We start from the raw sequence: 24443 nt of genomic DNA, 5'->3' as shown, positions 1-24443 counted from the left end.
AATAAATTCGAAATGATTTGAAATTTCAACAGCAGCAAGATGGGAATGTATGTAGCTTACTGGATGAGTTTTATAGATTTTTATGTTAAATTCATATTTAATCTTGATTTATCAATTCAATGACCAGATTGCAAATTAACACAGAAACTACAAGAAATAGAAATTTAAATTCTATGAAATTTCTACAGATATAAGATATGAATAGACATAGCATGCTGTGAGAATTTCATAAATTTTAAAGGCTATTTACTACCAATTTCGGATTTTATAAGTTTCAGACCAGATTGTGAATTAACACTACATCCCATATGAAAACAGATCCAAAGAACTTGAAACTTTTACAGAAACAAGGAATATGGAATATATGACTACTGTAAAAATTGGAAGAATTGTAATGGTGATCTAGTGTCAGTAACAATTCTCACAAAATCTGATAATTTTCAAAGAAAGTATTAAATAATATACCAAATAAACTCCAAAAATCGTTACAAATTCATGGTAGAATGTGTCAGTATCATAGTATTTTTCCACGAAATTGCATTAATTTTGGAGTCTGTTTAGTATATAATTTATGTTTCTTTGTCAAAAGATGTTTTTTTTTTTGAAGAGTTTTCTATTTTTAAAACACGATTTGCGGAAAAATTCGGAAAAATTCGAAAAACAATGTACCTACCTGTGGTGAAGATCTCCGCCCAATCCAAGAGTTAAGAACAATCGCCGCCGCCGATCCGCTCCGCCGTCTTTCGCTTTCTCTTTCTTCTTTTTTATTTTTTTTATTTTTTTGTTTCCCTCACTGTTGATAGAGGAAGTGATTGGAAGAAGGATTTTTATGAGATGAGCCACCTTGGTCCTCTTTTCTTCCTCTCATCCCCTCTTCCTCTCCTCTCTTTATATAGTGAAAAACTTAGTGGGAGAAGATGGAGAGGTGGAAAATAAAAAATGAGAATGGTGGGTATGGTGGAGAATATATAATGGTAATGGTGGGAATGGTGGTGGGAATAATGGAATATATAATGGAATAGTGGGAATGGTGGTGGGAATAATGGAATAGATAATGGAATAGTGGGAATGGTGGTGGGAATAATGGAATAGATAATGAGAATGGTGGGAATGGTGATGGAAATAATGGAATATATAATGGGATGGTGGGAATGGTGGTGGGAATAATGGAATATATAATGGAATGGTGAGAATGGTGGTGGGAATCATGGAATATATAATGGTAATGGAGATAATGGTGTTATTTTAAAAGGGAAAAATAAAGTTAGTGGAAATGGTAGAGAAAGTTAAGTCATGCTAATGGTGAGTCCCACTTTGGGGGTTCCGCACAAGCGGGTCCCACATCAGCGGGCCCTACACAAGCGGGTCCCACATCAGCGGGTCCCACACAAACGGGTCCCACACTAGCAGGTCCCACACTAGCAGGTCCCACACCAGCGGGTCCCACACAAACGGGTCCCACACTAGCAGGTCCCACACTAGCAGGTACAAATTCTCCCTAGTTTAGATTTTTCTGAATAATCCTTCTCAACATTTAGCGGGAAAATGCGAAACACGACGGAAATGACCAAAAATATTTAGAAATGTAACAAACGGATGCGGGAAAGAAAGACATTGGAAAACCGACGGAAAACAAACCCTAATTTCTTTATCGATTAAGGTAGAGCAAAATGGGGTGTCTACAGATGCCCCTCTTTGGTAGAGATGACGTAGTCATCGAATACCAAAGTCAAAATGACAGAGCCATTTTGCGTAGCTTTAATCGACAAAAGACTCTACACAAAACGGAACTTAGACGCAAACATTTACTACCTAATGCAAGGCCCTAAATGAAATCCTAGAATTAGAACATAATAAGAAATCCTGATGCGGTGCCGTTTACAAACGAGCAACGAGAGAATGAGATACCACTTTCGAATGGATTCCGAAGAGAAAGAACAAAGATTGTTCTCAAGCGGTTTTTTTTTTTTTTTTTTTTTTTTTTTTTTTTTTTTTTTTTTTTTTTAAGAAAATGAGACATCTTTCACAAGCGGGCTCAAGGAGGATAAGAGACCATTCACAAATGGACTCAGACAATGAGGTACCATTCACAAACGGACTCAAGGAGGATATGAGACCATTCACAAATGGACTCAGAAAATGAGGTACCGTTCACAAACGGGCTTAAGAAGAAGATGAGACCATTCACAAATGGACTCAGAAAATGAGGTACCGTTCACAAACGGGCTTAAGGAGAGGACGAGACCATTCACAAATGGACTCAGAAAATGAGGTACCGTTCACAAACGGGCTCAAGGAGAAGATGAGACCATTCTCAAATGGACTCGAGAAATGAGGCACCGTTCACAAACGTGCTCAAGGAGAACATGAGACCATTCACAAATAGACTCAGAAAATGAGGTACTGTTCACAAACGGGCTTAAGGAGAAGACGAGACCATTCACAAATGGACTCGAGAAATGAGGCACCGTTCACAAACGGGCTCAAGGAGAATAAGAGACCATTCACAAATGGACTCAGAAAATGAGGCACCGTTCACAAACGGGCTCAAGGAGAACATGAGACCATTCATAAATAGACTCGAGAAATGAGGCACCGTTCACAAACGGGCTCAATGAGAAGACGAGACCATTCACAAATGGACTCGAGAAACGAGGCACCGTTCACAAACGGGCTCAAGGAAAACATGAGACCATTCATAAATGGACTCGAGAAATGAGGCAACGTTCACAAACGGGCTCAAAGAAACAAGATAGCTTCAACAACGAAGAATTTAGAGATTTTTCATGAACTTGAATTTGACGTAGGATTGGATTTGATGAATTTTTGATTTTTCAGAAATAAGGCACCGTCCACAAACGGGCTCAAGGAGGACATAAGACCATTCACAAATAGACTCAGAAAATGAGGTACCCTTCACAAACGGGCTTAAGGAGAAGACGAGACCATTCACAAATGGACTCGAGAAACGAGGCACCGTTCACAAACGGGCTCAAAGAAACAAGATAGCTTTGATTGATGAATTCAACAACGAAGAATTTAGAGTTTTTCATGAACTTGAATTTGACATAGGATTGGATTTGATGAATTTTTGATTTTTCAGAAATAAGGCACCGTCCACAAACGGGCTTAAGGAGGACATGAGACCATAAATGGACTCAGAAAAATGAGACACCGTTCACAAACGGGTTCAAGGAGAAGACGAGATCATTTACAAATGGACTCGAGAAAAGAGGCACCATTCACAAACGGGCTCAAAGAAACAAGATAGCTTTGATTGATGAATTCAACAACGAAGAATTTAGAGATTTTTCATGAACTTGAATTTGACATAGGATTGGATTTGATGAATTTTTGATTTTTTGAACTTAATGAAATCGGGGATGTTATAGATCGTGCCTGACAAAGATATCGGAAACTAGGACTTTGACGAATGATGAAACGGCAAACCGAAGAACCATTACTAACAAGAATGGAGTAGAAACACTTTTATGAAACTTCAACAAGATTTTTCTCAAAGAGACTGCTGGTCTTGTCTTTGGGGATTTGGATGACTGAAACCTTGAACAAGACACTTGAAATTGGTAATCTAGAACAACGGCTCTCTTGGATATAATCAAACTAACTGGAAGGAAATTCTGAATTTTAACGGTTCATCTTTGTGAGAAATTGGCTCGACCATCATTGCATCTGAGGCTCTTCCAAGCTTAAGATGCCTTCCTGAGGTATGATCTTTTTAAGGAAGCTGGGCTTTCTGATGTTTCTACTTCTGAACTCTTCTGAGTTGATCTTCTTTGAAATGTAGCTGTTTGACTAGATTCTCGAACTCTTTCAGGTACAATCGCAGGGAGTTGACGAGGTCGGGCCTCCTTCACCGAGACAGTTGCATCATTTTGGACACAAGGACGACGATTGACTCTTTTTAAAGAGAAAACTTAGATAAAAGACACTACTCAAAGGATTGAGGATCTCTGAAGGAGTGAACATAGAATAACAACGATTGATTAACTACACTGACAGACACAGTAATGCTTCTGACTTAGTTAATATTTTATTTGGTAAGTCTATCCTTTCAAGGAATATTTTTTTTTAATTGGTAAACACTGGACTTTTCCCTTAAACAGTAATGCCTCAATGATTTAATTACAACTCCTAGGATTGCTTAGCTCCAATGCCCCCAGTTTTGAGGATGTCACTTGAATTTGCTTGAACTTCAGTTGATCTTCAGTCCTGATACCGGCTGTAGCCTTCTTACAATGATTCTCTTACCATGACCAAGTCACCTCTTCAAGGTTTTTAACTTGGCGGACCGTGCTAGCCTTAACTTTTGCCTGAACCGCCTTTCTAGGTTTTCGATTCAGCAGGCTATCCCCTTAGCTTTTGCCTAAGCCGCCCTTTCGGGTTTTCAACTTAGCAGGGGAATGATCTTAAATTTTGCCTAAACCGTCCTTTCAGGTTTTCAGTCTAGCAGATCTTCAAACTCCATTTCATCATCAATTTTTTTTTTGTTTCGGGACCTAGATCATTAGTTCTGAACACCGGAAGGACTTTATAGGTAGGATAGGGCTTTTCAAAGAATGGCTTAAGGTTCAACAAAGATTTCGACCGAACCTGTGAACATGTTGCCTACATGTCCCAAGGTAGGAATCAGGTCGTGTGTAGTTCAGGGCGAATGCCCCTAGTTTGAAGATAAATTGTTCGAAGGTTTATTGATTTTTTTTTTCTTTCTGGAATAATTGACTTCTCTTCTTTAGGAACTTGTCCCTCTTTTTTCTGAAAGGATTGAATTTCTTTTTTTTTTGATTGATTGAATTGCTTTTCTTTTTTGAATCGACCGAACTCAGTTTAACCGAGCTGCCTACGTACCCCAGTGTAGGGATCAGGTATCGCGTAGTTCGGGGCGAATGCCCCTAGTTTGATGGGTTTTCAAGAAAATTTCATTCAGGCTCAAAAGGGTTTGCAAACATGTATTTGTTTTGACATTGGGTTCTGATTTTGGGATTTATTCGGCCAAAGAAGGCCTTCCGATGTTTAGATTGGGAGTCGATCTAGTTTACTAGAGTCCCTCTGGTACTGATTATTTATTTTATTTTATTTTTTTTTTTACGGAGTTTGACGGCATTTCCAGGTAAGAGATAATAGATCTTCTTCTTTCAAGATTCTAAAACGCGCCTTCGACTTTCATAGAGCGAAACTTGTTCTTCGACATCCTCCATCTATGGATTTGTAACTCTTGATATCTGATGATCACTTTTCAATGCTTGCTCTTGAACTTCTTATCTCGAATTTGATGGCTTCATGTTATGAATTTGAGAACCAAGGTCATTCATTGGAAATATGAAAGTTGTTTCCACTCCATGCCCCTTGCATAGCATATGATATTCACTTCATTCTTTCTTGAACCTTCTATCTGGGTCTTTCTCCTGGCATTAATGGTAACGCTTACCGGACCATCTTTTTATCCTCAAAATGGGTTTACCAATTCTTCACACTCTTCAGAGGGTAATGTATTTTCAATCGGCATTTACTGGATCAAGGTTTCAGTGCCAGTGTTTACCACTTCAATTTCATCTTTGAAAGGCTGGGATTGGCGCTCCTCCTCTTGTTCAAGTAATTGTTGTGACCCAAGTGAAGTTTCATCAATTTTGTCCTCATTTGAGGAGGGAGTCTTATTTTAAGATCAGAAGCACACTTAAGAAACGGACACAAGTGAATTATTGGGACTCAAATTTTATTTAAAGAGAAAGTTCTTACATCTGACAACCTATCCTGAACATGCTCAGGATTCACAACTCTCAATCAAAAGAAAAGCAAAAGATAACTTGCCTGGACTAGCCATTGACCTTGAACTGTAAGACCGGACTCAACAATTGTCCTGACCATGATGACTGACTCAATCATAAAATAGGAAATGACAAAACTTTAACTGCTGCAACTGTCTGGTTTCGGAGGCTCGGCGAAAGCTGGCTCATAAATGGTACTTTCAACTTCTGATTCTTTTCATTGCAACCGGACCTGTGCCCCTTTGAACCTTCAGTTATTTAAGCATTGCGAACGGCTGGCGGCAGTACTGCATGATTTGATAATGGGTTATTGGTAGCAACGGGACTTGGCTCAAACACAAGGCTTTTATTGTCGAGCAACCTCTGGATTCTGAATTTTAGGGCAATGCAATTATCAGTGAGATGGCCAGAATTTCTATGGTATTCGCAGTGTTGATCTGTTCGCCAATTTGCTGGTAAAGGATTAGGAAGAGCCCTAATGTCGGGCAGGATTATGCGACCTGAGGCTAGACACTCCTTGAGTATCACAGATGGTGGAAGAGGGAGAGGGGTAAATTCTGTCTGGGCCTGTGGCCGAGGTGCGACAGCAGGTTGGGTATAATCCATCACCATGGGGTTCTGAGGTTTTGAAGGCTGAGGCTTGGAGCGGGAAAGGTTATTAATTTCAGCTGATGGAGGCTTCCTGAATTCTTTGGTATTCGGGTTACTTCGGTTGAACACACCTTGAGCCATAGCCTCCTCTATTTGGGTGCCTGCCACGATAAAGTGTTTGAAGTCCGGATAATACTGCAACGACATGTGATACTGGAGCTGGGGGGAAATATTTTTCATGATTATTTGGACCTGCTCTTCCTCAGAAGGGCGCTCCATCATCTGAGCTGCTATTCTCCTCCATCTTTTCACAAAGGTCAGAAAGGATTCCCTCAAGTCTTGCTTTGTCCTTTCCAAATCCTTTCTGGTGATTTCTGTCCCGTCATCATATTTGAATTGCCTGATGAACTGCTCGCCGATATCCTTCCATGTCCTGTAACGAGTCTTGTCCAAGACCATGAACCACCTCCTGGCAACCTTGGTTAGGGAAACCGGGAACAATTGAGCCATTTGCTCAGAAGATAAGCCTTGAGGTTGACACATGATGGTGAACATTTGCAAATGTGTGATTGGACAACCCACACCATCATATTTATCAAAGTCCGGCATTTGAAAATTGGCTGGGAGACGGATTTCTGGGAACAGTGTGAGGTCACTTGGATTGAAACCACCCTGGTCCTGAAACTGAATGTCCTGAACCTTCCTGGTAAGACTTTCTAATTTCTCCATAACTACTTTATCAACCATGGACTGAGAAGGCCTGCTGCGATCTTCGCTGTACTGCTCTTTTTCAAAAACTTCTTCAGTTTTGTCAGGGATAGGAATGAACACTGGCTGGGCAGGTGCGGCTGAAGTAACTGTATGGTGCATGGACCCTTTATCTTTGGACAACGATGGCCCCAACTTTTCAGAAAGCTGGGCCTTGATAACTTGGTTCTCTTCTTTGAGTTCTTGAAGCTGCCGGAGAATCAAGGTGAGAGTATCGGTAATAGCAGCGGGTGGAAGACTACTGTTCTGGTTTTCTGCCATTGGGGAGGATGAGGATGGGAAAGAAGGAGATGCTGGGGTCCTCAGAGAAGGTGGCGGGGAGACAGATTTCCTCTGCAATCGAGAAGAGATCCGAACCCAAGGAATAGTAGGGTTAGCTATGGTGTTTAGTGCCCTGTCATGGAAATAATGAACACGAGGTATATGAGCTTGACATTCATGGAGTGTTTCTTCTCAATGACTGAAAAATATTACACATTTAAGCAAGTAATTGGGACAATAGAATGAATCCAAATGATGAGGGGAATGCCCTTAGTTCAAGGATTATGAGAGTAAACTCTGAAGGATTTAGCAGAAATATTCTTGAAAAAGGTAGCCCCTAGAGGAGGAAGAGATCAAGGGTACAGGCAAGATTGGATCATCAAGATTGCACGATCAAATGATTGAGACACAATTTCCGCCAATGAAGACATAATCGAATCCCACAAGAGACGAATGATAGACACATGATCAAAATGTGAGATTGCATAGGATTACTTTCAACGGGTAGATCAAGAATAACTAATCCTATGAGATCTTTAGAAATGATGGGATTTATATCCTAACCCCAAAGGAAAAGTTTTTAGTCTTCGCACATTTTAACAGTGTTACCTGAAGGCATCAACCCTAATCCTAATCTAGCGGAGTGGAGAGAGGATCTCGACTCATGACTTTGTTTGTGTACCTAGGACCGATCGTAGCCATTGGAAGATGGACTACGGCCTAATCTAGACACAAATGGGTAAGATATCCTAAACTAGGCTCACACATGTGGTGCACATGTGTTCGTATACTGCATGCATGTGTGGGTTAATCTAGGGGTAAGGCCAAGAGTCCCCTTAGCGCGAATCCATGTTCGATATACTGTACCAGTGTCCGGCGTATCAGTACGTGAACAAGAGATCCGTTTACGCACCATAAAGGTACTAGGCTAAGGGTGGAATGCTTCTCTAGCACAGAGGCACCAGGTGATGAAATCCCAGTCAACCATGCTAGATAACACTCCGGGTTCCTAAAATAGGACGTGTGTGCATGTGAAATGCAAGGGTTTAGATGCAAGTGATGTAAGTGTGTGCAATAAGTTCGCGCAATCTATGATGCCTTCAGGTTTTGTTAAATTAAGTTCGAGTAAAATGTGATGAGAAAATAAAACGAGACAAACTAATCTAACAAGTATAGAGTTTTTATGAGCCAGTTAAATTAAATTCAAATGAATTATCTTTTGAAATTTTAATGAAGTTAGGTGGTCCCCAGCAGAGTCGCCAGACTGTGGGACATGATCCCGCGAGAGGGGCGTGGGGCGAGCCGCCGCGCGCTCTCTCTTGGTCTCTCGTTCCCACGCGATTGGCGTGTGCATTTTATTTGTTGATTTGAATTCGTCTTTCCTGTGGACTTGGGATCACTAAGGCAATCCGAATTCCACACGAAAGAGACTGACAGAGTCGCCACCTAGATGTGGGATCTAGGACCCGTAATTAACCAGAAATCTAGACTCGCTACCTGGTTACGAGAATGGAAGGTATGGGGAGTTATCCGCCACATGCACCATTCCTGCCCGATAATCGGTCTTCGATTCCAAAAGTTAACTCTTTTAAATTTATTTTAAATGGCTCATTCAACTCTATGTTAATGTGCGAACTAAGTGACATGCATCCTAGAATTTAATTTCAATGTGAATCCTAGATGTGTATCTTGATTTATTAATTTGTCTGGATTCATTCTAAGTGAAAGTTCTCCTAGAATTCTAATTTCATGGAAAACCCTAACTGATTTGATTAAGTATTTACAAGAAAATTAATATACAAAACACCACAATTTGTTGTGGTGCCGACTCGCGGGTGGTATGCCGTCAGACATCCAAGCTGCCTACGTACCCAAGCCTCACTGGGATCAGAGTCGACGTAGTTCGGTGCACCTAAGCTAAGCTACATATGCCTAACTCAACTAAGACACCGACCTAGACGGGATTGACTGTTTCAACAGTTTTAAGAGAAGTTGTTTAATTCAAGTTGAGGATTTTATTATCTTAGGATTTCATCGAAGATGCTATATGATTCTTATCTAAATGCAAGTTGTCCCTTAGACTAATGCAGGTTAGCCTACATCCTAGTCTACTAGGCATGTCTTAGGGAAAGATGAGGTGACTAGTGTAACTAGACCTATGGTACGGTTGCTATACATAGCAAGCGTCCGTGATGAGGCTGGACTCCTAACTCTAGGACTCCCTAAAACTTAGGACACGACACAACACTAGTGTTCCTAAATTGGGCTCTAATGGTTCTTAGATTGGAAACCATAATCCAATGGTTCCGGAAGACTCGAGACAAATCAATTCAAATTCTTGAAGTTAATTAATTTCAGATTTCATGGATTTTCGATTTATGGACACTTGAGGATTACCAATGGTTCTAGGGTTCACCAATTTCGGCCCAGAATAGCATCCAAGGAAGGGAATCGTGCGTTCTTTCTTTGTGCAATTTAGTACTTAGGTTATGGCATCTTATTGCCTGGCAAATCTCAGGATTTCCGTGGACAGTAACCTCGGAGCCAACAACATGCTATAGCTTAAATATTCAAATTGTCAAAGATCGGTTGCAATTGGGATACGATTATGGATGCACTGGCCATTTTTCCAGGAAAATCTAAAGATCCTAAAATTTCTGTTTCAATGGATTAAGGAGTGAACATGTGACAGAATTTAAAAGTTCTTTAGGAATTTTTACAATAATTTTTAATTAATTTCGAATTTTCAATGGATTTTAACAATTTTAAGCCTATGAGTGGTTTTACAAGTGAAATTGTTGCAAATAAATTCGAAATGATTTGAAATTTCAACAGCAGCAAGATGGGAATGTATGTAGCTTACTGGATGAGTTTTATAGATTTTTATGTTAAATTCATATTTAATCTTGATTTATCAATTCAATGACCAGATTGCAAATTAACACAGAAACTACAAGAAATAGAAATTTAAATTCTATGAAATTTCTACAGATATAAGATATGAATAGACATAGCATGCTGTGAGAATTTCATAAATTTTAAAGGCTATTTACTACCAATTTCGGATTTTATAAGTTTCAGACCAGATTGTGAATTAACACTACATCCCATATGAAAACAGATCCAAAGAACTTGAAACTTTTACAGAAACAAGGAATATGGAATATATGACTACTGTAAAAATTGGAAGAATTGTAATGGTGATCTAGTGTCAGTAACAATTCTCACAAAATCTGATAATTTTCAAAGAAAGTATTAAATAATATACCAAATAAACTCCAAAAATCGTTACAAATTCATGGTAGAATGTGTCAGTATCATAGTATTTTTCCACGAAATTGCATTAATTTTGGAGTCTGTTTAGTATATAATTTATGTTTCTTTGTCAAAAGATGTTTTTTTTTTTGAAGAGTTTTCTATTTTTAAAACACGATTTGCGGAAAAATTCGGAAAAATTCGAAAAACAATGTACCTACCTGTGGTGAAGATCTCCGCCCAATCCAAGAGTTAAGAACAATCGCCGCCGCCGATCCGCTCCGCCGTCTTTCGCTTTCTCTTTCTTCTTTTTTATTTTTTTTATTTTTTTGTTTCCCTCACTGTTGATAGAGGAAGTGATTGGAAGAAGGATTTTTATGAGATGAGCCACCTTGGTCCTCTTTTCTTCCTCTCATCCCCTCTTCCTCTCCTCTCTTTATATAGTGAAAAACTTAGTGGGAGAAGATGGAGAGGTGGAAAATAAAAAATGAGAATGGTGGGTATGGTGGAGAATATATAATGGTAATGGTGGGAATGGTGGTGGGAATAATGGAATATATAATGGAATAGTGGGAATGGTGGTGGGAATAATGGAATAGATAATGGAATAGTGGGAATGGTGGTGGGAATAATGGAATAGATAATGAGAATGGTGGGAATGGTGATGGAAATAATGGAATATATAATGGGATGGTGGGAATGGTGGTGGGAATAATGGAATATATAATGGAATGGTGAGAATGGTGGTGGGAATCATGGAATATATAATGGTAATGGAGATAATGGTGTTATTTTAAAAGGGAAAAATAAAGTTAGTGGAAATGGTAGAGAAAGTTAAGTCATGCTAATGGTGAGTCCCACTTTGGGGGTTCCGCACAAGCGGGTCCCACATCAGCGGGCCCTACGCCCTACACAAGCGGGTCCCACATCAGCGGGTCCCACACAAACGGGTCCCACACTAGCAGGTCCCACACTAGCAGGTCCCACACCAGCGGGTCCCACACAAACGGGTCCCACACTAGCAGGTCCCACACTAGCAGGTACAAATTCTCCCTAGTTTAGATTTTTCTGAATAATCCTTCTCAACATTTAGCGGGAAAATGCGAAACACGACGGAAATGACCAAAAATATTTAGAAATGTAACAAACGGATGCGGGAAAGAAAGACATTGGAAAACCGACGGAAAACAAACCCTAATTTCTTTATCGATTAAGGTAGAGCAAAATGGGGTGTCTACACTCACCAATTTGGTTGCAGCAGTAGAGCCTCTACGGCTCTCTCATTTTCAGACCAAGATCTGACCCTCGAAGGAAAGAACCATTCCAAGCCTCTTATTATTGTGCTATGTAATCAGAAAAAGGTACCTGCCGCACTCGTGGACAATGGTTCAGCCTTGAACATATGTCCACTGAGCACGGCCACAACTAATGGTTTCGGTCCCAGTGACTTTACCCCATCTGATCAAGGCATCATGGCTTATGATAACTCCCGACGAGATATAATTAGAACTCATTCTATTGCTATCTTTATGGCCGATGAAACCTTCGATGTCGAATTCTAAGTACTTGACATCAAGTCATCCTTCAACTTGTTGTTAGGACGACCTTGACTTCACACAGTAGGGGTTGTCCCTTCTTCTTTGCATCAGAAGCTCAAATTCATGAAGGGCAGGGTTATCACAGTTCGAGGTGACGAAGACCTAGAAGTTGGTACTATCTTATCTGATCCCCATGGCAAGTCAGCCGAAGGTAGTGTTTCCCTCAATGGGTTCCACCTTGATGTCACTCATATCAGCTAGGAACAAGCCAAGAAAGAATTGGTTCCACTCCCTCACGATATCAATCCAGTTGTGTCCACTACAATCAAAATTAACGGATACATCATCGGAATGGGATTAGGACGATATCAGCAAGGAGTAGTCCAGTTCGATGATCTGCATTTTCCTTCCAATGTCGGTACGACTGGTTTAGGCTATCACAACACATATCAGGAGGAACAAGATATGTACCACAGTCTAGCCCGAAGAAGGTCATACAAAAAAGCTGGTGAGGTCATGCCTATGCCAGAAATCGAGCAAACCCTGAATGGGCAGTTTTGCTGAGAAGGTGAAGACTTCCTTTACTATGGTTTCCCAGAGTGGTCTACACATCCTATCACAGGCAAGCGAGTTCCTGGGTTTCAGATTTTCTTTGCTACGGGTTGGCCAAGTGAAGAAGATGACATTTGGTGGTGAAAATAGCACAGGCATGCAGAGACTTTGAAGTTTGATTGGGCAAATTACCTTGGACCGGTGCTGATGCGATCAATGTTCCGACAAGACCCTCTGACGGTCTGCATGATTAGGGAATTCGTTCCGCTGTTCTCTCCTCAAAGTATGATTACCATTGCTGGCAGTTCAGAGCTCTCCAACTGGACAGACACCTTCATCCCATTCCTCACTACAGCTATCCCTTCGAATACAGATTTCTCATCCTCTGAGTCGGAGTCTTCTTCTTATTCTGACTCATCTTCTGAAAATGTTTAAATGTAAATGAGCTTAAAGAAGGCGCGTCAGTCAGTTCTTCCGATGTATCTGTTGAATCAATCAAAGAACTTTCTCTGTACTCGTCTTTGTCTCTTGATAATATTGAAACTGATGCTTTAAAAAATATCGAACAAACCTCCTCAGATGGGGATGCTGACGAAACTCCCCTCAAGATTAAAAAACTAATCGAACGAAGGGAGCAACGTCGAGCAAAACCATTAGAAGATGAGTTTGAAACTATTAACATAAGCACTGAATCCCTCCCTCAGGAGATTAAGATTGGCAAAACCTTATCCCCTGAAGAGCGTGCGAAATTAATCAAATTGTTAAAAGAATTCAAAGAAATCTTTGTCTGGTCATACAATGATATGCCAGGATTAAGTGAGGACATTGTCCAGCATCATATCTCTCTCTACCCAGAAGCTAAGCCGAAGAAACAAAAGCTCAAAAAAATGAGACCTGACCTCAAAATCAAGGATGAAGTAGAAAACCAGTTGAAAGTGGGATTTATAGAGGTCATCACGTATCCCAAGTGGTTAGCAAACATTGTCCCAGTACCTAAGAAGGATGGAAGAGTACATTGTTGCGTCGATTTCAGAGATCTAAATAAAGCTAGTCCAAATGATGACTTTCCCTTGCCCCACATTGACGTTCTCGTCGATAACACGGCAGGTCATGCCTTACTCTCCTTTATGGATGGTTTCTCGGGGTACAACCAAATAAAGATGGCTCCAGAAGACAAGACCAAGACAGCATTCACAACACAATGGGTAACATATTGCTACAGGGTAATGCCATTCGGTCTCAAAAATGCTGGTGCAATGTATCAAAGGGCTACAACTACCCTCTTTCATGACTTGATTCATAAGGAAGTAGAGGTATACGTTGATGACATGATTGTCAAAGCCAAGTATCGATTAGATCATGTCCATACTCTAAGAAAATTCTTCGAAAAAATTGCAAAACCAAACAAGTGTGTTTTCAGAGTCAGTTCTGGGAAACTGTTAGGTTTTCTCGTCAGCCATAGAGGAGTCAAAGTAGATCCTGCTAAGGTCAAAGTGATCTAGGAGATGCCGTCTCCCCAAACAGAAAAAGAAATTAGAAGATTCTTGGGAAAAGTTCAGTACTAACCCGTTTCATCACTCAGCTTGCCAGTACTTGCGAGCCAATCTTCAAGTTTCTGAAGAAAAATGTGTCCAAACAGTGAAACCCTGAATGTCAGCAAGACTTTGAAAAGATCAAAAAATATATATTATCACCTCCAGTTTTATCACCAGCAGTCCCTGGGCGGCCTTTTCTCCTGCATCTTTCAAACACGGATACGTCTCTCGGATGTATGTTGGCGCAAGAAGATCCAGAGACAAGAAAAGAAATGCCAGTTTATTACCTCAGCAACAAGATGCTAGATTACGAACTAAATTACACTCAGCTGGAGAAAACTTGTCTAGCATTGGTGTGGGCCACTCAAAGGCTTAGACATTACTTGCTATCACAAAGCATCTACCTCGTCTCTCGTATGGATCCGATGAAGTATTTAAGCCCAAGGGTTCCCATGGGTTTAATCATTCACCTTACCTTCTTGTTTTGATAATTAGCAAACTCAAACTGATTAGCATTTATGGACTAATGTGTTGCTTTGAGGTGTTGTGTTATATACAGGAATTTCATGTCATAATCGTCATTACACAACTTATCTCAACACATGGCTTGTGGATCAAGAAAGCAAAAGAACTAAGAGCTTGCATGTAAGCCCAATGGTTTCCACCTTGGCATTCCCATCTTATTTTGATGATTCCAATACACAAGTGATTTATGATCACTAATGTGTTTGATTGTCCAAGTTGTAGATCACATTGGTTCTAAGACAACATTGCTTGGATTGAGGCCAAGAAGCACTCATTAGACCACATTCGGAAGGCCAAAGACATCGAAGTCCAAGATAAATGAAGACTTGAAGAGTCCATTGAAGATCAAGTTATATTAGATTGTATTTAGATCCAATCCTAGTTTTAGATTTGAAAGGCATAATTAAGTAAATAAACACACACCCTAAAAATATAAGTGATTGTTTTTGTGGAGTTCCAACACCTTGGAACCCTCATAGCAATCCCATCTTGGTGTTAAGTTGGAAGCCCAAAAACATGAAGTGAAAATCTGCTCTTCATAGGCTTCTCGGAACTCCGAGAATTCTCGGAACTCCGAGAAATATTCTCGGAACTCCGAGAAATGGTCTAGTAGACTTTTTTTCATCTTCTGTTTATATTCCCGGAACTCCGAGATTTTTTCTCGGAACTCCGAGAACACTGTAACGGTCATATTTTGAGCCGTTGGGAATTTTGCTGGAATTACCACGATGCCATTGAACGGTCATATTTTGGTTTTCCTATATATATGGGCATTCTAAACTTCCAAACCATCAATCCTAACACTCTAAAAACCTTCTTGAACATCCATAGAGTGAATCAAACTTGTTTATGCCTCTCATCATCTAAAGATTAGGATTTGGATCATAGGCTCAATTTGTACATCTTCTACCATCTTGTAAACCCTTGTGAGGGATTGTTTTTGTTCTTTCTTTCTTTTCAAGAACTTGTATTGGGCGAGTGTTCGGAGAAGTGTAGCCCACTCTCCGTGGTGAAGATCGCCACCAAGGTTAAAGGCGGTTGGAATTTGTAATCGGCACCGATCTTCGCCGAAGTTAAGAAGATCACATAGTGAAGCCATCAACGGGTTTGGTTGGTGGAGTGGAGTAGGCCTCACGTCTGGAGGACCGAACCACTTTAAATCTCGGGTGCAATCTCTCTTACTCTTGCTCTTTATTTTGCATTTGCACTTTAGATTTAACTTGCGTACTTGAATTTAATTGTTGATCTCTTAATTTCTAAAATTGGGTTTGAGTTTTCAAAAGAATTAAAAGTTGTTATCAACCTAATTTCGTACTCCTCATAAGTTGCCGTACTCGGGACCACCCTTGGATTTTCATTGCACCTACATTGGACGCATCCTCAATTGAAGATGTTCAAGTCAAGAAGCTCAACATGAAGATCCTATGAGTTCCCAACAAGTGTCAAGAAGGTGCTTGAAGATGAACATGCCATGGTGACTCCTCATGCACCTTTCAGCATGATTTGAAGATTGGAGGAAGTCATAAGAGCCAAGACAGAGTTCAAGATGTTCTCTCAAGCCGAAGAAGTCCAAGGAAGTGCAAAGGGGCAAAGACATTCCAAGAAGACTCAATGGTACACACTATTAGAATGTAATTGGAGTCCTCTTGACTTTATGTTAAAAGCACTTTCAAATGGTTTTCATACTTGACCTTTTACATCTTTGAAAACCATCAACACACCCAAAAATGTGTTTTGAAAACCTAGGACTTAAGCCCAAAGACCATGGCCCAAAGCCCCTGAATTTTAAAGTTAAAAATGGAATTTTACACAGGGCCAGTTGACCGGGCTATGCCGGGCGACCGCGTGATGGAACCTGGAATTTCAGGGCATCTCGAAATTTGTTGGGCCGGTCGACCGGGTCAAGGCGGACAACCACGGAATGGGTTCTGTTTCAACAGAATCATTCTGTCATGGGTTTGGGTGGGCGACCGCTGATGAGCACTTTTATGTGTGAATTATAGGTAGGAAAAGCACGCATTTATCTCATTTAAATCGGTGCTACTAAGGTATTTTGTGTGTTTTTGGTGTTTCAGGTTGTTTTCTGGATTTTCATAGAAAATAGGGCTAAGAGATGGAATTGCAAAGAGAATTCAAGGATCTATATGAATTCAATGCTGCTGGAATCAGGTTCCTGAAATGGAATCAGGTTACTGAAAAGCTGCTGGAATTGTGCTGGAATCAGTTGTTGAATGGAAAGAAATTGCTGAATTGGAATGGGAATCAACCAAGCCTAGTGTAGGCCCCACCATATGTAGCTTGAAGAGCTAACGTCAGCCTATGGGAATGATAATTTGGGATGCCATCTTTGTACCTTCCATTCGGACAGTTCGAATCATCCTTTGGCAATGAGTTGAGGAGCATGGCCGATTATGTCGTGGCTAGTCAATTCAACGGTTCGGATTGCTCTATAAAAATGATTTGACGGCACGGCCCATTTATTTTGCAGTTGCCCATTAAGTGAACGGTTTGGATCAACTTGTGGGACTGGAATAAGAGGCACGACCATTTGTTTTGTATTCCATAAAATGGATGGTTTGGATTATCTTAAGAAGTGGATTGCCCGTCTAAAAACTTTCCATAAGGGTGAGATTAATTGGCCATCTATCAATGGCATCTATCAAATTTGGAATTGTCTTGCACGTGGTAGTGATTTACAGCCATGCAAGATGCTGTGTGATTCTTTCTCTCTCATACGTTAAGAAAGTGGTGTGGGCCCACTATTCTAGTGTGATCAAAAGGGTGCGTAACTATCACTCCATTCCCTTTTTGACGTTGATACACTCACACTGGGTGTCTATAGTGATCAAAAGTGCAGCCCATATGATCTCACCCATTCATTTCTCACATCCAAAACCACAATCCACCGACCTCTTGCCTATTCACTGATTTTTACATCTTGCCAAAATTGCCACTTTGGTTCTCACGGTTGTGGCCCAACAATAGCAGTTTCTAAATTCTAAAAGTGGGACCCACGTGTTATTGTGCATGTGAATGGTGGCAACTTTCCAAATAGGTACAGCATGTTACTTTATTTAATTTTTTAGTAGCCACGTTTTGGACGTTTTGGGATGAAGCAAGAATAGTATTTTCTATATGCATGCATGCAAGCTGTGGGACCCACCTTAAAGTTCCAAACATAGCAGCTCTCCCACGTCTTTTGGTTCAAAACGGTAGTTTCCAAGTTGAAGTGTGGCTATTATAGTGCGCATGGGACCCACATGGTGGTGCAAATTCATGAAAAGTTATTTGATTCACAGTAGCCCACGACTTTGGGGTTAGAAAATATTATTTTTCAAAAGCTTGTATTGTATACATTATACAATAAAAGTGGGACCCACCACCAAAGTGAAGAAGAAAGTTGCTCAAAAAGCTCACTCATTCCCACGTTGAAAAGTCAAAAAGAAGAGAGAAAATTACAAAAGCAAGGTATAAAGTTGGTGAAATGGTAAAGAAGAAAAGAAGTAGTTGTTAAAATTACCAACAAATGGTGAAGTTGCTGAAATTGCCAAGGATAGTTGGGGTTTCCAAAAAAACTTTACCCACATGCCAAGATTGTGAACCTCTTTGGAGCTGAAAATAGAAGGAGATTTCCTCTATATATTGCAATAAAAGGATGACAAAAAGGTCTGGATTATTCTCGTAAGACTTTCTTTGGCATTTTTTTTCTCCCATAGTGGAATTCGGCTATCTCTCTCCATTCTCTCTACATCCCTCTTGCTCTCCTCCTCTCTCTCGGTCCTCTCTACAACTCTCTCCCATGTTCTACTCTCTCTTATTTTTTTTTTGCTCTTTTTCTTTTCTTTCTCTCAATCAAGGAACGATCCAACCGTCCGAGATCCTAGTCCAAGGCAATACCAAGGCTTGAAGGAGGGCGATCAAGGATTCAACCATTGTTCGGAGGAGAAAAAGACTAAGTTTACTTTACTTGTGTTCTTTATTTTCAAGTTCAATTCCAAGTTATAATTCGATGTACTTTTGTTTTGAAGTTTAATATTAAAGAGAGTACTTGTGTTATTTTTCTTTTTAAAGTTCTTATATGGCACTTCTTCCCTTCTCTATCCCCTTTATTTTTGTTTCTTTAGCCTTCTCCATGAGTAGCTAAACCCACTATACTTAGGGTTTAGATGAAGCCATGGGGAAGGAGAATGAGAAGTAATTAAAACCATTGGCTTATATAACAACTTATGTAAGGATTTGTATTTGTTGGATCCCAATCACGTATGCCACTGGCTTTCCCCAGTCGTATAAGTGATTGCCGATAAATAAATATAATTTCTTATATAATATCTTTAAATTGAGTAGTATATTTGATAAAACACTCATGGGCAATGACATCAATAGATCTTATTCCCCATAGACTAAATTTATCAAATACACTATCCAATACAGAAATTGGTTTGATTAATAATATAATTCCAAACCCATGGTGGATTCTAACCCTAAGTAATCTTTTATATTGAATTAAGGTTTTTACACTATTCCAAATTACTTTTGCAATTTTCCAATTTACTTAAGCCCTTAGAATTTAGTTTTCTAATTAAATTGGATAAGTAGTTAATAGAGATCATTAAAATTTGGTACACTTTGCCTAAATTAGGATTTTAAATCAAAAAGATCGTAGTTGAATTTGATTCTTAGATTGAATAGAATACACGCTTATATATATAGTGTTGGCTCCGAGGTCTAAGTCCACGGAAATCCTGAGATTTTGCCAGGCAACAGTATATCATAGCTAGTATTCTAATCGGTACAAGAATAGGATTGACAACTAGATTTCTCTTCCTTGAGTTCGACCCGTATTTACACGATCCGTGCACTTGCGGTTATTTAATATTTCAATCAAGTTTTTGGCGCCGCTGCCGGGGAAGAGAGTTGCATTAGAATCTTAATTATTCGAAGTGTTAGATTAGTAGTTATTTTTATTTTAGTTATATTTTTTGGTTTCTTGGCTATCCATCTCTCTTACTTGGTTTTCCTGTGTTTATGAGTGAAGGTTGGGTGCGGAACTCGGCCAATCGACTAGAAAGAGCAAACCGGTTAGAGACGGAGGAAGACATCGAACCAAATCCAAATCAAGTAGCCATGGCGGAAGAACAAGAGCCGCCAAAGAGTTTACGCGATCGCTTCTATCCGGCCCGAACCGCGCAACCTTCTTGCATTAGATTGCCGGTTGCGCAGGGCAATAATTTTGAGCTAAAATCGCAATTTATTTCTTTGCTTCCTCATTTTCATGGCCTCCCTTCGGAGGATGCTTATTTATTTTTGCGTGAGTTTGAAGATGTATGTGCTTTAATTAAGATGCAACAACTTACCGATGATGCGGTAAAGTTGCGGTTTATTACGTTTTCACTCAAGGAGGGAGCTAAAAAGTGGCTCTATGGCTTACCAACGAACTCCATCACCACTTGGGAGGAGTTCGCCGTCGCTTTCCTAAAAAAGTTTTTTCCATTACATAAAACTAATAAGCTTAGGAACGATATTTTACAATTCAAACAAAAGCCATTAGAGTCATTTTCTAAGTTTATGGAGAGGTTCAAGGACCTACTCCAAGAGTGTCCTCACCATGGAATTGATGTGTGGCATTTATGCCAAATTATTTATGAGGGCATAGATTACCAAACAAAGCAACTTCTTGAGTCCATGTGTCCTAACGGTTTTACATCTTTCACAGATGAGGCCGCGGCATGGAACTTCTTACTTGATTTGGCGGAAAAAACAAGAGAGTGGGAATCCACTCAAGAAGGTGAGAGAGCCAACACAGGTAAGGGATTTCTAATAGAGGGTGCCGTGGCTAAGGAGGCCCATCTTGATAGCCTAATCAAAAGGCTAGAAGCAATAGTTGTCAAAGGACCTTCACAGGTCCATCAAATTGCACATAGTGTTCCTATGTGCAATTGGTGTCAAGCCACGGACCATGTCATGGAAGAGTGCCCAACTCTTGCTAAATTTGGTAATTCTAATGAAAATGCAAGTGCCATGGTTTTAAATAATCCATATAGTAGCACATATAATCCGGGATGGAGGAATCATCCCAACTTTTCTTGGAATCAAGGGAATTATCAAGGAGGGCCATCAAATTTCCAAGGTCAAGGCCAATTTGGCCAACCTAGGCCCACCTTCCCTTCTATGAATGTTCGACCACCCCTAACCACACCTCCACCTTTTCAAAACCCAATTTTAAATAATGTTTCAAATCAGCAACCATCGGGTTTTTCAAAACAAGGGGAGTTGGCACGCATAACTTCCTTAGAAAAGAGCATAGAACTTCTCACTAGCACTTTCATGACAAGCCAACACAATATGGAGAAGCAAATCTCCCAACTTGCCATGGCCTTGCATGAAAGGGAAAAGGGGAAGATGCCAAGTCAACCAATTCCTAATCCAAGGAATGTGGCCATAAATGGGAATCAACAACCACAGATAAATCAGTTGAATCCCATGCAACCAAACTTGCCGCAGCAGGAGCCCTCCGATCACTGTAACGCTGTATTTGCTTTAAGGAGTGGCAGAGAATATCAAAGGGAGGAGGGCAGATCCGAACCTTCTAAAGATGCTCAAGAATCTCCAATTAAGGTAAGTAAAGAGTCATCCTCCATTGGTTCAGAAGAAGAGCCCGAACAGGTAAGTACAGAGCAGGCAGTTTCTCCACCTGAAAAAGAGTATGTGCCTAAAGCTCCTTTTCCAAGGAGACTTGCTAATAATAAAAATGTGGCTGCTAAGGAGAAAATTTTAAATATGTTTAAACAAGTGCAAATTAATATTCCATTGTTAGATGCGATTTCCGAAGTCCCGACTTATGCCAAAGTTTTAAAAGACTTGTGCACACAAAAGCGCAAGTCTAATGTACCCAAGAAGGCATTCTTGGCTGCAAACATTAGTTCCATCTTGTCTCAACAGATGGTGGCTAAGTACAAGGACCCGGGATGTCCTACCATTGCATGCACTATTGGAAATACTCATATTAATCATGCTCTTTTAGATTTAGGGGCCAGTGTGAATTTATTACCTCTTTCTGTTTTTAAACAATTAGGATTAGGAGAACTCAAACCCACCACCGTCACTCTTCAGTTGGCGGATAGATCAATGAAGAAACCGAAAGGGATGGTTGAGGATGTCCTAGTTAAAGTAGGAGAGTTCTTATTTCCTGTAGATTTCATTGTGCTAGAAACTGAGCCCGTTGCTAATATCAAGGATCAAATTCCTATAATTCTTGGTAGGCCTTTCCTTGCTACGAGCAACGCCTTAATTGATTGTAGAAATGGTTTAATGAAATTAACTTTTGGGAATGCTTCCATGGACTTTAATGTTTTTAGATTAGGTAAGCAACCTAATTTACAAGAAGAAATTAATATGTTGCACTCCTCTCCTGAGACTAATTGTGAAAATATTTTGAATGCAGGATTTGAAGAAGCTCTGGATGAAGAAGGCTTGGAGAATGCAAGAGATATAGGGGACTCCTTTTCTGATGACCTTAGCATCCAACAAATAGAATTTGGAGCATCCCTATCTCCGCCCCTTCCCAAGCCTCCACCCAAAAAGGCCCCACAGTTAAATTTGCCGCCTTTGCATTCAAATTTAAGAAAAGCATATTTGGGTAAGACTTGCACATCTCCTGTGACAATCAAAATGGACTTAAACTCGACCCAAGAAGAAGAGTTAATTAATTTTTTAAAAGAAAATAAGGACTCTACTTGGAAGGACAAGTTTCATTTACTCAGATTGAAGTCCTTTGTTGAGTTACCAAGATCTAATTTAGAAGAGGTCATGGATCTTCATGAGCCTCTTTATTCAAATCTCTCTTAAAAGAAAAAGGTACGCCCCTCTCTTCTCTTTATTGTCCTTGTTTCTATTTTTGCATGCATTGAGGACACTGCATGATTCAAGTATGGGGGGGTAGCTTTTAGAAACTTTCTTTTCTAATCTTTTCTATAGTTAAAGTTAGAAAATTTCCTTTCTTTTTATTTTTGGTAATTTTTCGCAAATTAGAAAGAACATGGTATTCTTAAAAAGAAAGTTGTTTTCCTATTTTAAGAAAGAAAGTTTGTGGATATTTTAATTTTGGAATTTAAAAAATTAGAAAGAATACTTTCCTTTCTTAGTTTTGTTTTCTTTTGGAATCTTTCTTTTAAAAGGATTTGAATAAGAAATAGAAATAGAAACTTGCTTTTTATATGGTATGGATAAAAAGGAAAGAAAGGTTGAAACAAAAGAAAGAAAGAATGATTTTTAGAAAGTTTGCTTCTTGATTATAGTTTTGATTTGTAGCCTTTTTGACATGAGCTATTAAGTCTGAAGGGTTTTTATGCCTAGTTCCTTAAAGCCAACTGGCTTGAGAGCAACTGACTGAAAACTACATACATGGGTCAATTAGAAAGCTTAATAAATCAAAGCATTGCACGTAATCAAAGGTAAAGTTTGGACTCATATGCATCAATGTCTATGACATATGCAAATCAAAGATTAGTCGGACACTGCTTAGTAGCCTGGGTGTCTGGTGCATGCCCTGCATGTCATTCACGCCAAAAGCAGTAGAGGATTACCAAAAAAAAAATGAGTTCTATTCTTAGAAACTATGGGAAAAGTTGAAAGTATGGTGGACCATATAAATTTGTAAGTTTTCTACGAAGTTTCCGAATCAAATTTCTTTTATGGTACGATTACATCAGAGGCAAGTTTAAGGGAGCAAAGTAGGACAAATTCAAAAGAGGATTCCTTGATTAAAATATTTTTTCAAATTTTTCCGACTTGGGATAGGATGCAAAGTTTAAGTATATAGGTATTCTTGTTCTTCTATTTTTGAGTAATTTATCAAACAAATAAAAAGGATTAGAAATTTTTAGCTTTATTCTATAGGGAGATTTGGAAAGAAAAGTTTATTTTTAGAATTTTGTGTGTATATTCACTGCAAACACTCACGAGACAAAACTCGTCCACTAGGGTAACCTAGGGGTTTAAAGGCTTATTGCACCTGCTAAGTGCAATCGTGATTCCTACGAAAGTGAGTTAGGATTTTATTTTGTTCCTATTTTTCTTTATTTTCTTCTTGTTTGCTTGAGGACAAGCAAAGCTTAAGTATGGGGGAATCTGATGAGCACTTTTATGTGTGAATTATAGGTAGGAAAAGCACGCATTTATCTCATTTAAATCGGTGCTACTAAGGTATTTTGTGTGTTTTTGGTGTTTCAGGTTGTTTTCTGGATTTTCATAGAAAATAGGGCTAAGAGATGGAATTGCAAAGAGAATTCAAGGATCTATATGAATTCAATGCTGCTGGAATCAGGTTCCTGAAATGGAATCAGGTTACTGAAAAGCTGCTGGAATTGTGCTGGAATCAGTTGTTGAATGGAAAGAAATTGCTGAATTGGAATGGGAATCAACCAAGCCTAGTGTAGGCCCCACCATATGTAGCTTGAAGAGCTAACGTCAGCCTATGGGAATGATAATTTGGGATGCCATCTTTGTACCTTCCATTCGGACAGTTCGAATCATCCTTTGGCAATGAGTTGAGGAGCATGGCCGATTATGTCGTGGCTAGTCAATTCAACGGTTCGGATTGCTCTATAAAAATGATTTGACGGCACGGCCCATTTATT

General features: G+C 39.6%; 1 protein-coding gene and 1 non-coding gene across 2 annotated transcripts in view; both read right to left on the bottom strand.

Annotated features, from left to right (window-relative positions):
- Positions 1-408: 408 nt before the first annotated feature.
- The window catches only part of LOC143852422 (uncharacterized), a 35941-nt gene continuing 11906 nt past the window's right edge, over positions 409-24443 (bottom strand). The window contains exons 2-3 of the mRNA XM_077361803.1: positions 6627-7536; positions 409-420 (exon numbers count right to left, since the gene is read on the bottom strand). Of these exons, the coding sequence (XP_077217918.1) occupies positions 409-420; positions 6627-7403 (789 nt within the window). The 5' untranslated portion in view covers positions 7404-7536. The remainder of the gene's footprint in view (positions 421-6626; positions 7537-24443) is intronic.
- Positions 20314-20420, bottom strand: LOC143853561 (small nucleolar RNA R71). Its single transcript, XR_013237178.1, has one exon. It is a non-coding gene; the product is annotated as a small nucleolar RNA R71 (small nucleolar RNA).

The sequence above is a fragment of the Tasmannia lanceolata genome, unplaced genomic scaffold (assembly GCF_043159265.1).
Source record: "Tasmannia lanceolata isolate RefF3 unplaced genomic scaffold, GAP_Taslan_0.1 ptg000019l, whole genome shotgun sequence".
In the NCBI taxonomy this organism is placed as follows: Eukaryota; Viridiplantae; Streptophyta; class Magnoliopsida; order Canellales; family Winteraceae; genus Tasmannia; species Tasmannia lanceolata.
Note: the sequence above shows the minus strand (reverse complement) of the source record. Positions and strands in the feature narration are given on the sequence as shown.